Raw genomic sequence first — 14,666 nt, forward strand, 5'->3', positions numbered from 1 at the left:
TTACGTAATGGAGAGAATAGATTTATTAGGCTCTCGATTTTTGTCCTGAAGAAGCCATGATGGTACGGTTTCAGAACGCCTGTGATGGAGGCACATGTCATGTCACATACGCTTGCTCCACACATGTGCTAAAGTCCTCTTTATCGCTACAGCTTATCTGCAGTAATTACAGCCTACAGTAAGTATATGCTGTGCCACATGTGGGCTCGAAAGGCCGTAGTTTTGGTTTTTGTCAAACACACAAAACAAAGAGGAAGGATTAACACAGAAACGGAGCCTGATTACAGAGTGCTACAATTTGCTTCTTTTGTTTACGCCTCTGTGAGACTTGAGCACATCTGGGATACACTTACACGTGTTACGACTTTGATGTGGCCTGCAGCTGCTAGATATGAAGCACAGACAGATGGTGTGCAGAAAACTGTCCACTGACTCAATATTCATCTCAGAGAAAACTGGAATTTTCGCAAAAACCACTTACGCTGCCCTGATGTTCAAGAAACCAGGTCTGGATATACTAGAGTTCAGTGCAAAAAGTTTTCACACCCCTAAAACCAGAAAGACCAGGAAATTGAAATAATATCAGCAAGACATTTCGTGTAATTGGTTAACAAAAAGGAGCAACACAAATCCTCTTAATTTAACATTAAGTTAATATTGAGTTCTGTTGCTCTCTAGACTCACTGCAGCAACTTTCTACACAAAATTCCAAATAAGTAAAAGTAATATTTTCATGCCAATAAACAGTGATAACAGGAACTTGTTTCTTGGAAATATCACAACATTAAATGTAACTATAAATGGATAAAAGTACAATGTGTTATTCTTTAATAGAGACAAAATTCTTAAAGTTGGCAAATTGCTGTGGAATATGTAGAAAAACATGTCTTTGGGTTGTGCTGTTATAGGAAAATAATCAACCTCAGGGTGGTAACAGTAACCCCACTTCATCACACCAGCCCATCGTTGATTATTTTCCCATAACAGCACTCCTTCAGGTGTTTTATTCCAACAGCCTTGAGATGCATTGTTTACCCAAACACTGTAGATGTATATGCATGAGTTTATTAAAATAATTGACTTATAATTTAATTTTAAAAGTCAGATCTAATCTCAGAGCTTCCACAGAGACACAGTCAGTGTTACACCTCAGCCATGTCTGGCATGTGAGCTATGAGGAAACGGACATTACGACGCCTAGACAGACTGAGAGATAAGTCCAGAACTACTGACCTCGCAGCAGGTCTGTTTCATATCGTTACTTATCTACTGCATCCAATGAGTCTAAGATAATATGTGAAAAAACATTCATCAGGCTCCACGTAACACACATTACAAATGATTAAAAAAAACCACACACACACACATTTTTACACTCTTGCATTTAACTATTATTTGCAGTATTTTACTGGCACTTTACTTTTACGTTAAGTTTATATTATTTTAATTACTGTGTTATTTGCATTTTTGTTATGTGAATTTTTATTATATATATTTGTATATTTTATGTTATATTTTATATAATTTTATTTATTTTTTTTGTCTGCTACTTCATTGCATTTGTTGCATTTTCATCACTTGTTTATTTTACTATCATATTTTCCACTACCTTTTTTTTTTCTCTTTCCTGTTTTTTTACATCACACTAAAGCATGATGATGATGATGATGATGATTATTATTATTATTATGTCTTTATGCTGTTACTACCAACACATTTTGTGTAAACTCTGCACTTCTTGGTATTTTTTCCAGGCTAACATGGTGGATGGGTATAGAGCGCCATCTGGTGGTAAAATGATGCACACACACACACACACACACACACACACACACACACACACACACACACACACACACACACACACACAATGCACCTCCTGTTTTATTCATACAGTGGTGTTTGGAAGTTTGTGAACCCTACAGCATGTTCCATATTTCTGCATAAATATGACATAGACATCAACAGATTTTGACACAAGTCCTAAAATTAAACAAAGAGAACCCAATTAAACAATGAGACAAAAATCTTATACTTGTTCACATACTTTTGCCACTCACAGATGTGTAATATGGGATCATTTTCCACAATAAATAAATGACCAAGTATAATATTTTTGTCTCATTTGTTTAATTGGGTTCTCTTTATTTACTTTTAGGGCTTGTGTGAAAATCTGATGATGTTTTAGGTCACATTTATACAGAAATATAGACGTTCTGAAGGGTCTGTACAAACACAAAGCATGCTCAAGAACCACTGAATATTGTGCCACGATGATCCAGCAGACTGTTTTAATATTTAAAAGAATAAAAACAGAACAAGCTGCTTTAGAATTTAACGCCTGAAGCCTTGCTCAGTGGTTTGTGTGTCTGGATTCTGAGACCCAAATGGAAAAAGGAAGTGTCTATAAAAGCCAAATAAGAAACGCAGCTTTTCATCAGACTCTCTATGTTCATGCATGAATATGATTCCTCAGCTGCTCCAATAACAGTACATCTAATTATTATGTATTATATTAAATTACACCACAGCACTGCTGAATCCTCGATTCTGATTGGTCAGTAGGTGTTGATACGTTTTCTACAGCAGCAGCTCTGACAGTAGTTCCAGCTGTAATTCAAATCACAGGTTTATATTAAAGTGCTTGTACAATACGTTATCGTTTCTATAGTAACAACTTCCACATGGATTTGTATGACAGATGCTTCTCATTAAAAAAACGTGTAATCATTTATATAGAGAAGTTTTCTGTAAGATGTTTATTTAGCATTTTTGGAAGGAGTCTCCAGTGTCAGTGCTGTAACTTTCTTGGTATCGTGACAAGCTTTAGAGTTTGGCTTATCAACTTTAAGAGAAGAAAGAAGGAGAGGCTGGTGACGGAACGACTCTATAGCTGCTATAACGTAAGCGATAACTAGAACTAACTTGTTTCGTTGACATCCCACAACATCGAATGTAACTAAAATGGAATAAAATGAATGACAGTTTGTTCTTTGATGAATGAAAAATGTTCGCTTTGGCAAATTTCTGAGGTGTAAGAGGAATAAAACACTTTAAGATGTGCTGTTATGGGAAAATAATCAACTTTGGGGTGGTAACAGTAACTCTGCTTCATCACCCCATTCAGTTGTTGATTATTTCGTTATGAATTCCTTACATATTTAGCATTTATTTCTCCACAAATATGTAAAATGATCAAATTAAACATCCAAAAGTACATTTTATCATCACTATAAATAATATAGTAATATAAATAAAGCAACTGAAACATTTGATCTTATAGAGACTTTTAATTTCAGTACAGCTGGATCCAAAACTGAATCCACTTCGAAACCACTCTACAATTTACATGACTTTTCTCTCTTCAAAATAAATCATATCGAGAGGAAATATTTGGCCGAAGACTTTACAGACATTTAATAAACTCTATAGAAGCTGAGCCACAACATCCCGAGAGACTCAGTCACATCATACATCATACATCATACACAACAAATCACCGAAATCATACACGCTTTTTTTATTCTGCTCCACATCCGAGAACACGACACACATTAAGCCGAAACACAAAGAGAAATCTCCATAACACGCATGCAACAGCTGGTTTAAAGACAACATTAGAATTAGAATCAGTATTATTTGTTTGAGTGCTGTGTTGGTTTATTTTGCATTTGTTCAGCGGAGGGGAGAAAGGAAGCAGGTGAATGGATTGTGTTGAGCTGCCACATGAATGAACCATGTCTGATCCGGGTTTCAGGTTCCCCTTCTGTGGTGATCTACAATAAGACACCGGAAACACACGTGAGTACGATTGTGCTTTTCTTTTTGGCCAAAATGTTAAAGAACTGTGAGGAATGTCCAGATTGTTAATTTGTGCCATTGGAATGGGAAATATGTTAAAAAAAAACAATATTACAAGAAGTTTCGATCACCACTAGAGGGGAATCTTTTATCCACTGCAATACACAAAAGTAATGGAGCAAATTAAAATCGAATAAAATAAAACAATAAAACCACTCTATACAATATATTTATATATAACATTCACTCATCAAAGTAAAAAAAAAAAAAAAAGAAAAAAGAAAAAAATCAACCCTGTATTGTATTGCAAATGTTGTATGGCACATGGGTTCATGAAAAAAAGTTCCTATGAAACATTAACGTCTGATCCAAACACAATAGCAGCCGGTGCCGAAGTGAAAAACCAGGTCAGGTGTGTGCAGGTTTAGTGACTGTTTAATCCTCTGTTCCTAGACAAGATGGTGCAAAGTGTGACGTTCAGACACGCAGGTCAATTTACGATATCTCTGCAGTGTTCCCTTTTAGAGAAGACCAGAGAAATATCACACACAATCCAGTGCAGTGAAAAACAACAACAATATTTTCCAGAACCTAAAGAAGAACTACACAGTTCCAGGATAAGTTCCTGCGTTCTGTGTTCTGTGTGCACTCCAGGAACCAGGATCATTGTGTAAAATAACAGAGGAGACACACACTGTGATGGTTATGCCATTTTAGCAAAAAGTACAGCAACACAATAAACATGCTGGAGGTTGAACTTTAAGCTCTGGGCTGAGATTCCCCAAAAGCATCGTAGTACAAAGATCATCATTTAATGGTAGAGCGAGCATCACATTGAACACTCTCTTACCATTTAAAGTGGTCTTAACTTTACGATGTTTTTTGGGAAAGTCAGCTTCGTTGCACAGATACGACGCTAACATTAATAACAACATGAGAAGTGTGCATGAAGAAAAGTCATTTTATACTTTGTGTCTAATTTTGCTCCTTTTGAAAAAATATAACTAGACTGTAAGTAATAGAAGAGTGTAAATATTACTACAAGTAATACTTATAGTATTATAGTATATAGTATTAATAGTAATATATTACCATGTCAAAATATATTACCTATAAAGTACTTTAAATATTTGTAGATGGACATAACTATGCAAAAATATACCTTATTTCTGAACACTAATGTTTAGTATGTATACTAAATCATTTATTGGGTTATCACTCATTATAAGGTAAATTATTCATTTAATTATTGAGTTATTATATCACGAGTTTGAAGCCTGGTGCAGAAGGGAGAGTAGGCTAGGACAGAAAGAAAGAAAATGAGGAGAATGAGCTATATTTGATCTTATTTTTATCTTGAAAGTGTACTTTCATGAGTACTTCTAATCAGTGTATCAATGCGTAGTTTACTTAAAAGTAAAGTACAATCATTTATAGGTCTATTACTGATGTACTAAATGTATTTTTAAAGCATTTTAACTCAAAACTGTAATAACTGTAATAACTTACGAGCATTTTTTTTGTCATAATTGAATTCAAAACATGTACAGAATGAGTGCATGGAGACTACACAAAGTAGTAAACTATGCAGTATATTACTTGTATTATATTTTTCAAATATACCATATTTTCATAAGGGCTACCACTAGAAGCATGTATAAATTCTATAAAAAAATCTAAATAAAAAAACACGATTTAGTAACTGATTTTTATCTAAATGTCGGTTCTTAATAAATTCTGTGAAAACATGAGCCTGACCTCAGCAGCAATCAGTGTGACAGCCTCCACCCCAATAGTTCCTGCTCTGTGGAAAAGTATCTGGAACACAGTAAACTTAAAAGGTTCCTGGAACTACGGTGCAGGTGATGCTTTCTCTGGCAGAAATGCATCATCGCTTCCTCATTTCAACATTCTGCTAACTTGAAATTATTAACTGGGTGTTGGTTTGGACACACTGCACTGACCAATTCTTCCTGATCAGGTGACCTGTCACTCATTTCGGGTCAAGCAACAATACGTCTAGCCCGACTGTAGTCGTGTTCCTTCCAGGTGGAAGAGCAGGTAGGAGATTGACACACACACACACACACACACACACACAGCGGAATGAAACACTGACGTGCAGCAGGCATACAGAAGAGCACAGATGAAAAGTTAGGGGAAAGAGGCACGGTATTGAGAAAAAAGGCCATTCCGTGATTAGACTGAACGCACAGCAGCATGACTGAGAAACACTACAGCATAGCAGCGTAGCAAGGGCCGTCACACGTACACACACTCGGACGTACATGCAGACTCGGATTAGAGGAAAAACAAACAGAGAGACAGAAAGACAGACACACCAAAAATTAATAAAAGCACAAGTACTATAAAGCAAAGCCCTTGCAAATAAGCGTAGATTAACCTCACGGCTCACAAAGACAAGAACAAAGACTAAAGCCTTATCGCTGCTTTAAAATAGCTTCTGTTTTAAAATAGTCACAAATAGAAAAAAGGGAATTTCTTTTTTTTCTGTGTGTTTCTAGCAGAAGTCAGTAGGGACTGTGCCTACACTAACAGGAGTGTTATTTTCAATGGCCTCGGATCGACTCGGGAAGGCTTAAACATCGTCCATCATAAAACAAGAATGAAAAAAAAAAATTCAACATGGTTAAATGACAAAAGCCCAGGCAAAATCACGTATCTCTGTTATAAAAATGAACAGACTAATATTTTCATCTTATGACTTAGCGTCTGCTTTTGGCACTGTAAGATTTATGATAGTTCGGCTAAGGCATTTGTTTTGCAGTATTTAGTCAAGATTGGGCTTTTTTTAAACAGGATTTAACTTCAGTAAATATGACTTCAGATTAAAGCTGCAGTAAGTAACTTTTTGCTCAAAATGAAAGAACTTTATTTCATTATTTAAAAAAAAACTGTTTTTGGAAAATTGTGCAGTTTTGGAAGGTCCGAGCTGTCAGGTTTTGCTGTAAGTTGTTTTTTTTTTTAAGATTTATACATCATCGCAGATTGACGCCAAAATATTAGGCACGAAAGAAGGTACAGCTGCTCTCAGTGACGTTGTTGTGAAGCCAGAATTGGCCCAGAATCATTATATCAGTAGGCATCAAAACAGTGTTATCAAATGTTTTTCTCTGACAGGCCTGCAGTAAAATATTTTCACCAGAGAGGTCTTCAGATCCCCAAATCTGCAAATGTTACATACTGCAGCTTTAAATAAATAAATATATTAACATTCTGACACTGAGCATACAACTCAATAAATAATCAGACGATGTTGTAGCCTGTTGCAGCTGCCCCAACCCGGAGTGTCCTTCTTGTTTCCGTTGCAACTCTCTGGTTGGAGGGGAGGGGTCAGAGGTCGGGGGTCACATGAGGACGTTGGCACGCGTGTCTGGGAGTCGTAGTCCCACGAGGCCGCCGGCCACCAGCACGCCTGATGCCAGGAGGATGGGAATGGCTTTAGTGATGCCCACCAACGAGCCGAAAATCAGGTTCCCCAACACGGCCGCTAGCTTACACATGGCATTACAGAACCCGAATCCAGTACCCCTGCGACACACACACACACACACACACACACACAAAACAGAGTGCATTATTACCTGTTGTTTGCATTTTACATTCTAAATATAAGGGTCTGTTTATTAATCTTTAAAGACACAGTTTCATTAGTGGCATGTAGAAAACGCTTCAAACTGAAAAGCAAAACATTCATTTGCAACGCTCTTACACCGCTTTGTCTCTTTAGTGGAAAAAATAGCAGGGGATTGGTTTTCTAGGAACTAAGCACTACCTTCTTGTCAGAAGTGAAAGTTATTCTTACTACTGCATTGCTTTCTCTTTCATCAATACTTTGCAGCCATGCCATACTGAAACGCAATCACTGTACAATCACAGATTAAGCTGTACTCAGGTGTGTGTGTGTGTGTGTCTGTGTGTACCTCCTGTCAGTGGGATACAGCTCAGCTGTGACTACATCCAGAGAGTTCCAGGCGGATATGCTGAGGCCGTTATAGAGGCAGAGCATGGCGATCATCATCGACTCGCTGGTGCCGAACCACAGGAAGAAACAACTAATACCAGACAGAACCATCGAGCCTCCTAAACAACAACAGGCAACAAACTCAGATGTATCACTGCTTAAATTACCTGAAATACAGATCTGAATATGTTTCAGTATGCGTGCATGATGGAAAGGATCGAATAGTTTACCGAGCATGCTCAACCGCCCGACTTTGTCCATCAGCAGGGCGGAAACTATGTTGCCCGGCAACACAGCCAGAGTCCCTAGGAAGTTGATAAAGTACACCCAGTAGGCACTGTAGTCGTCGTCGAAGGTGACCTGGCAGCCCGTCTTATTGTGCACAAATGTGCTGTTGATCACTGACGAGCCGATAAGTTTTGAGTCATCGATATCTGTGTACGAGAGCTGGGGATTAGTCCTGCTGTGTCACATTTTTATTTACAACAATCACTTTCTGCTGTTGTGATCTCTCTAAAAAAAAATAGGTTATGTCCTGCTTCCTTTCAAGGTTTCGTCCTCATGTCGTCTCAGGGAGTTTTTCCTTGCTACTCTCACCTCTGTCTAAATATAAATACATCCGGATCTGCATTGTGAAAATTTCTAATGTTAAAATCACTGTACAAATAAAATGTAATTCAATAGCCCAGGTTTCATTTTACAAGTTATCAGACAATGATGGACGCTTCTACACAGTCGATGTTAATCGATACATTCTCTAGCTGAGAAATCCACCACCATTTATTCAATGTAGCCTAACATTTTGCATCACACCATTGAGCCATGTCACAGCAGCCTCCATTGAACCAATGTACAATTTTTAAATCAGAAATGTTTACCATTTACATTTCACTGTATTCTTGCTATAGTGTGGCAGCCATTTTGAAAAATTCAACCCACGATGGGCTCCGCCCCAATTTCTGTGAAATCTCTCCTACACTTCATTGTCGGTGGTTCTGGTACCTCATTGAAGTGTTAATTTATAGTATGAGCATAGTACACTACATTTCACTGAATTTCCTGCCACTGCAGCGTGTAAGCATCTTCCACTTCTTCCACTCATCCACCACTGAGCAGATATTATTCTCTTTAATAATCCATTAAAGGATGGGATAAAGGAGATATTAATTATTCTGCTTCCTTTCCTCCACAGAGAGATTTGATGTTCTTTAGTACTTACACAACATCCCAAACAATACTGCTTTGTTTTGTTTCCATTGGCAGCAAATCCATCAAACCGACAATCTCTATTATTTCAGGAAATGCACTGTTGAAGATATATTGCCAATGTTTCCTATGAGGAAATATATGAGGCATGCTGTTTCAGGCGGGGGGCCAGCTTTTATCCTGCTGAATGCTGTATGTCCAGGACTGAAATCTTAGTCAGATTAACTCTATAATGGCTTTGTCCTAAACCACACTCTTCCTCCCTCACCGCCGTTCTCAGAACCCAACACACTTAGTGACCCTTATTAACAAATTATACAGACACTTACACACCTCATTTTACATGTTGTAACCTTTAATTACAGTAATTTTGCAAATTAAGTTAAAAAATGGAAGGTTTTTTTGCACACTAATGTAAGTTTCCTGTTTACCGAGTTCAAAAATAAAGTCAATTATATCAATTATCAGAATTCAATCTGTATCTAAACATCACAGGCTTCAAAAAGAGAGCATGAGTCTCCTCTGTTTAAACAGGCATGTCATCCCAGTGAGACACACTCACACACACACACACACACACACACACCTGTATTGTAGAAGAACGTGTCCAGGATGGTGCAGTTCTTGAAGAAAGTCCCGACTGAAGTGACGTCATCGAAGAAGCAATTCTGGAAGATGGAATCTTTAAAGGTGACCGATTTAAACTTCATACCGATGAACCTGAGGACAAATTGATTTACTTTTTTTTTGTAAGTAAAACTTACATTCAGTAGAATTATATGCTGAAAATTAAACACAATATCCAATAAATTTTATTTAAAAAAGTGTCAGTAAACTTCTTTTGGATGGTTGATTTTATATAGAATGGTGTTAAAATTCCTCAAACATTGCTAGATTTAAAAGAGATACTTTTAAAAGAGAGACTTTCTGATGCAGGTAGCCATGCAGCTAGATATTAAGGGTGGCAGTCATAACAATTTTACACGATATATAATTATTAATAGTTTCATATTATATCTTCATGGGTGCTTGATAGTGAAACAGCGTCTGACTAATCTGATTCCAGCATTCAACAGCTTCCCACCATATCACCTCGCTAACTCCCCCCTGCATGAGTTTTCCCCTGCTATATGATGTGATGCTGTGATACACTGTTTGATATAATCTCAAGATTAATGCACCAGTCTCAGTGTACACATTACTACCCAGACTGAATAGATAAATGAAAAACAGAGGGATACAGGATGAATTATCAGATGAATTATTAGCAAAGCAAACGTGAAAAACAGATAAAGGCTTTTTAATTTCCTGCTGTTGTGGTGTAATGTGATGTTACCCCGCAATGTGTTTTTTAGTGATAGGGATGAGATTCTTAGATTCTTAAAACAGTACAACAGCCCACACACACACACACACACACACACACACACACACACACACACACACACAGAAAACCTTTAATCTTGTTCATATATTAAGTGTAAGGGTGCCAGTAATTTTGAAACAGTGTTCTGCAATAAATAAATAAATAGAATAAATGAACTACTTGAAGAAACTTTAAATATGTAAATACAATTATATCATGTCCCCATATGTTTAGGTTCAAAATATTCCATACTGGTTGCCTGTGTGATCCATTTTATATATACATGTTTTGTTCATTTTCACGAAGGGTGCCAATAGTTCTGGAAGGCACTGCAACATCACGGACTTTTCCTTTCTCTGGCTCAATGTAGTGCTTAATATAAAATACTGTTTTTTCTACACTATGTAACAGTTAGCCAAATGTTAGCTGGCTTGCTAGTTACCATTAATGTTAGTGTAGCTAACTAGTTAGCTGTTTAACATTTGTTAACATTTTTACATTTTATGCTAAGCAGTTTATAAGGTGAGCCTAGGAAGTAAAAAAGAATTCTAGTGGTGATGTCACATGATCAAGTTTGTGATTGGCTCCGCCCACGTTAACACAGGAATGCCTATTGCTTTTTTCAGATTTCACACACTTTTTTTTTTAAATGGCGAAACTGTCGCAATTGTTCTAATTAAAAAAAAAAGGGTCAAATCGATCTCCAAGTGGAAATTCCAAGTCAGAATTACCACAAAAATGAACATTTTTCTACCACATCAAATGCTAGCTATGTTAAATTAGGAAGAAAAAAAAACACCTGGCATTTTTATTTCGTAAATGAAATGGCAACGCGTTAAAACTTTCAAGTCAGAATAACGAGATATTTTCATGTCCTCCCAAATTCTTGGGGTTGAGTGGAAGGAGTCTGGATGAGTCTGACTCACCTGTCGTTGATGAAGGACCCGCCGGAGTGCACCTGGTTCTCCAGCGTAAAGTTGAAAGTGAAATCTTCGATGCGCTCGTTGTTGTAGATCTTCACCCTCGCTGCGTACTCGTCCGCTTGAAGGTGCTTTATGACATCGGGAAACCACACCGAAAGACCATAGTACCTACACACAGGATGTTACATCACAGGAAATTGCATCATGTTAAGAGAAGATGAGTGGACAGAGCGTTTGTATCGCGTGTGTTTGTTCCTCAAAGGTTCTTAACGATTCTAGCTTTCTAGATGAGTTATGTTTGGAACCGTTTTTTTGAAAGGTAGCTAGCTATATAGTTAGCTGTTTGTGTAACATCACTAAACATTTTCATAAAAACATTATTTTATGCTAAGCAGTGAATACAGCAAGTCTAGGAAGTAAAAAGAAAGTGTAGTTGTGATGTCATATAGCCACATTTGTGATTGGCTCTGCCCATGGTAACAATACAGCCTACAAAATTACAGTGGATGTAGACATAATTATTATTATTACACATAATTATTGCACATCAACAGCATTTTTCAGTTTCTACACACTCCACTTTCTACACTTTCTTTCAAATGAGCAAATTGCTACATTGATGTCAGATGTGGAAAGATGTAATTATCACCTTCTAACTGGGAATAATAAAACATTCGTGTCGATCTCTGTGGGAGTGGGAATTCCGAGTCGGAATTTTGGGAGCTTTCTATCACAGCAATCACCATTTCATGTATTTTAATAGATATTAATAGAATTTGAGGATGTTCATGACCACCATTTTGAGTGCAATTTAAAAACTTCCAAACACAGAACCCTTAGAAGGAATAGAAAGAGAAGAACCAAAAGAGCAACAATGCTGGAGTGAGAAAAAAAAGAAAGAGGGAGTGATTTATGGGGAGAAGAGAAGAGAGAAAGAATGATGATGCCCCTCTACAGTCCACCTACTCGAGCGCTCCCTGACAGGTTTAGTGCATGTTTTACATGTTGAGAGAGAGAGATGTGTTGGTCTCTCCTTGTTTTAGTGGGTGGATAAACACACACACACACACTCACACACACACACGAGGGAACACAAAGGATAATAAAACAACAGGATTACAGCTCCTGTAGATCAAAAACCTCTAGAACGTTCAGTGTTTGAACTAGAACAAATGCACGTCTATCATAACTATAATATTTCAGCAAACAGAGAAGAAAAGGAAATTATTTGATGACAATATCAATACTAGCACTAATATTTTTTGTGATAAAATTCATCTTGTATAAAGGTCTGGAAATGATTTGATGACAATATCACTAAGAGTATTAATATTTTTTATGATAAAGGTCTGCGGTTATTATGTAATTATTAAATTATATACAGTTTGTGAACTGTTAACTACAAGTTTTGTAACATTTTGGTTAATGTTAGTATCTACTTCAGCTAGCTAACAAACAATAACTGAAAAACAAATGTGTATTTAGCTAACTTAAAGTTTTAATGAGGTCGCTGACATTGTTCAAGTTTGCTAGTTAGTGGCTGTTGTTACATAATTATATTTTGAATTACATAAAGTTGGCTAAATTAAAATCATTCCTTTGGTTAGCTAGTTAACATTACAGATGTATAGTAATTACAGATAGATCTGTCCCCCTTGTGCAGCTCCGCCTCTGGGCCCATCCACACAATGGCTATGATGACAACAGTAATTACACTGACGTTGGGCCGTCTTACGCAGCTCCGCCTCTGGGCCCGTCCACATTAACGACAGCTACCGTTAGCGCAGCAATTACAAAAGAACAGCACCTCATTACACTGCCACAGACACACCATCACTGTGTGTTTGTTTGTGAGAAAAAGTGTGAGTGTGTCTGAGAAAGTGAGAGAGGTCATGTCTGAGCAGCTCTCTCATTTTCTATTTGGTCAGAGATCACTGATAAAAAAAGGAAACAATAGAACAGAATAGGATATCAGCTTTACAAAGGATTACATTTATATGGATGGAAATATTTAATCTGAGAAAGGAGTGATGTGTTTAAGTCCATATGAATCCAAAAAATTATTCAACCCTCAAAGTTTTATTGCTACTGTCAAAAAGTAAAGGTTTTCTCAAATAATCCTGTCAGATTAGTTTATTTTTAGCTAGTGTTAGAACTGAAGATATGGTTACCTGTCATGTTAGTTAGGTAGTGCTAGCAGTAAACTTTTTTGACATAAAATCTTCCCAGAAATCCTGTCAGGTTAGCTCATGCTAGCTAGTTAGCTAGTATTACTAGTAGAAATTACTGTATGTACATTTATGACTTAAAATCCTTTCAGAAATCCTGTCAGGTTAGCTCATGCAAACTAGTATTAACTGTGAAAATGATGAACTTGTATGACTTTGAAGCATCCCATAAGTCCTGTCAGGTTACCTGTCAGATATGTTAGCTAGTTAGCTCATGTTAGCAGTGAACATTTATAACAAAAAACCTTCCCAGAAATCCTGTCAGATTAGCTCATGCTCGCTAAGTGACAGTGAAGTCAGGTTTGCTTATGTTAGCTAGCTGGTTAGGGCTAGCAGTGAAGATTATTAACATGAATCTGAATAAATATCTCCTCAGATTACTTCATGGTATCTAGCAAGACTGCACTGGCTGTGAAAATAACAAACATTTATTAATATGATGTAAAATTCCCAGTTCAGGTTAGATAGCTAGCTAACAAAAATGTTAAAATCATATTTCATGCTGTTCATGTGTGTATACGGTGTGAACAGCAATTACTTTCTCCCTGCTTCCTACTTGAAGACGTCCACGAGCCAAAGATGCGAGTGTGTGAAGGTGTGTGTGAGAGCAGGAAGAGGCAGAAGTGTTTCTTACCCAAAAGACAGAGAGAACCACACTATAGCCAGCTTCATCGTGTTGTCTTTCACAGGGTAATCCCAGCACTTTAGGAACGTAAGCCAAATCTATGAAACACGCACACACACACACACACATACATGATACATACATATGCACTAAAGCTACATTATTTCATAGAACACAAAAATGACACATGACGGTACTAGAACTTGATATTCCTGTACTAAAGCTGCCCTGCGATGGAACAGCATCCCTTCCGGGGGGGGAGTCTCGCTGCCACGCTTCCAGCGTTCCCGGGATAAGCTCTGGATCTACTGCAACCCTGACCAGGATAAACTGCTTACTGAAGATGAGTGAATGAATGAAGATAAAGCTGACAGCTGAACTGGTGTAAGTGCAGATGTGGAAGGTGTGTGTATGAGCAGGTGTGGACTCACTCCGCGGAGTTCACTCCGGATTCGGAAGAGGACTTTAGCCGCAGGGTTTGCCGACTCGGACTGCATCTCAACAAACTCATCCAACTGCTTAGGGATCTTTA

The 14,666-nt window shown here is 37.4% G+C and overlaps 1 protein-coding gene across 1 annotated transcript in view; it reads right to left on the reverse strand.

Annotated features, from left to right (window-relative positions):
- Positions 1 to 3,309: 3,309 nt before the first annotated feature.
- The window catches only part of LOC113535383 (synaptic vesicle glycoprotein 2C), a 39,042-nt gene continuing 27,685 nt past the window's right edge, over positions 3,310 to 14,666 (reverse strand). The window contains exons 7-13 of the mRNA XM_026928631.3: positions 14,566 to 14,666; positions 14,144 to 14,232; positions 11,285 to 11,449; positions 9,579 to 9,712; positions 8,017 to 8,220; positions 7,746 to 7,905; positions 3,310 to 7,353 (exon numbers count right to left, since the gene is read on the reverse strand). The exon at positions 14,566 to 14,666 is cut by the window's right edge and continues 10 nt beyond it. Coding sequence (XP_026784432.1) covers positions 7,170 to 7,353; positions 7,746 to 7,905; positions 8,017 to 8,220; positions 9,579 to 9,712; positions 11,285 to 11,449; positions 14,144 to 14,232; positions 14,566 to 14,666 — 1,037 coding nt within the window. The 3' untranslated portion in view covers positions 3,310 to 7,169. The remainder of the gene's footprint in view (positions 7,354 to 7,745; positions 7,906 to 8,016; positions 8,221 to 9,578; positions 9,713 to 11,284; positions 11,450 to 14,143; positions 14,233 to 14,565) is intronic.

Source organism: Pangasianodon hypophthalmus, chromosome 15 (assembly GCF_027358585.1).
Source record: "Pangasianodon hypophthalmus isolate fPanHyp1 chromosome 15, fPanHyp1.pri, whole genome shotgun sequence".
Lineage (NCBI taxonomy): Eukaryota > Metazoa > Chordata > Actinopteri > Siluriformes > Pangasiidae > Pangasianodon > Pangasianodon hypophthalmus.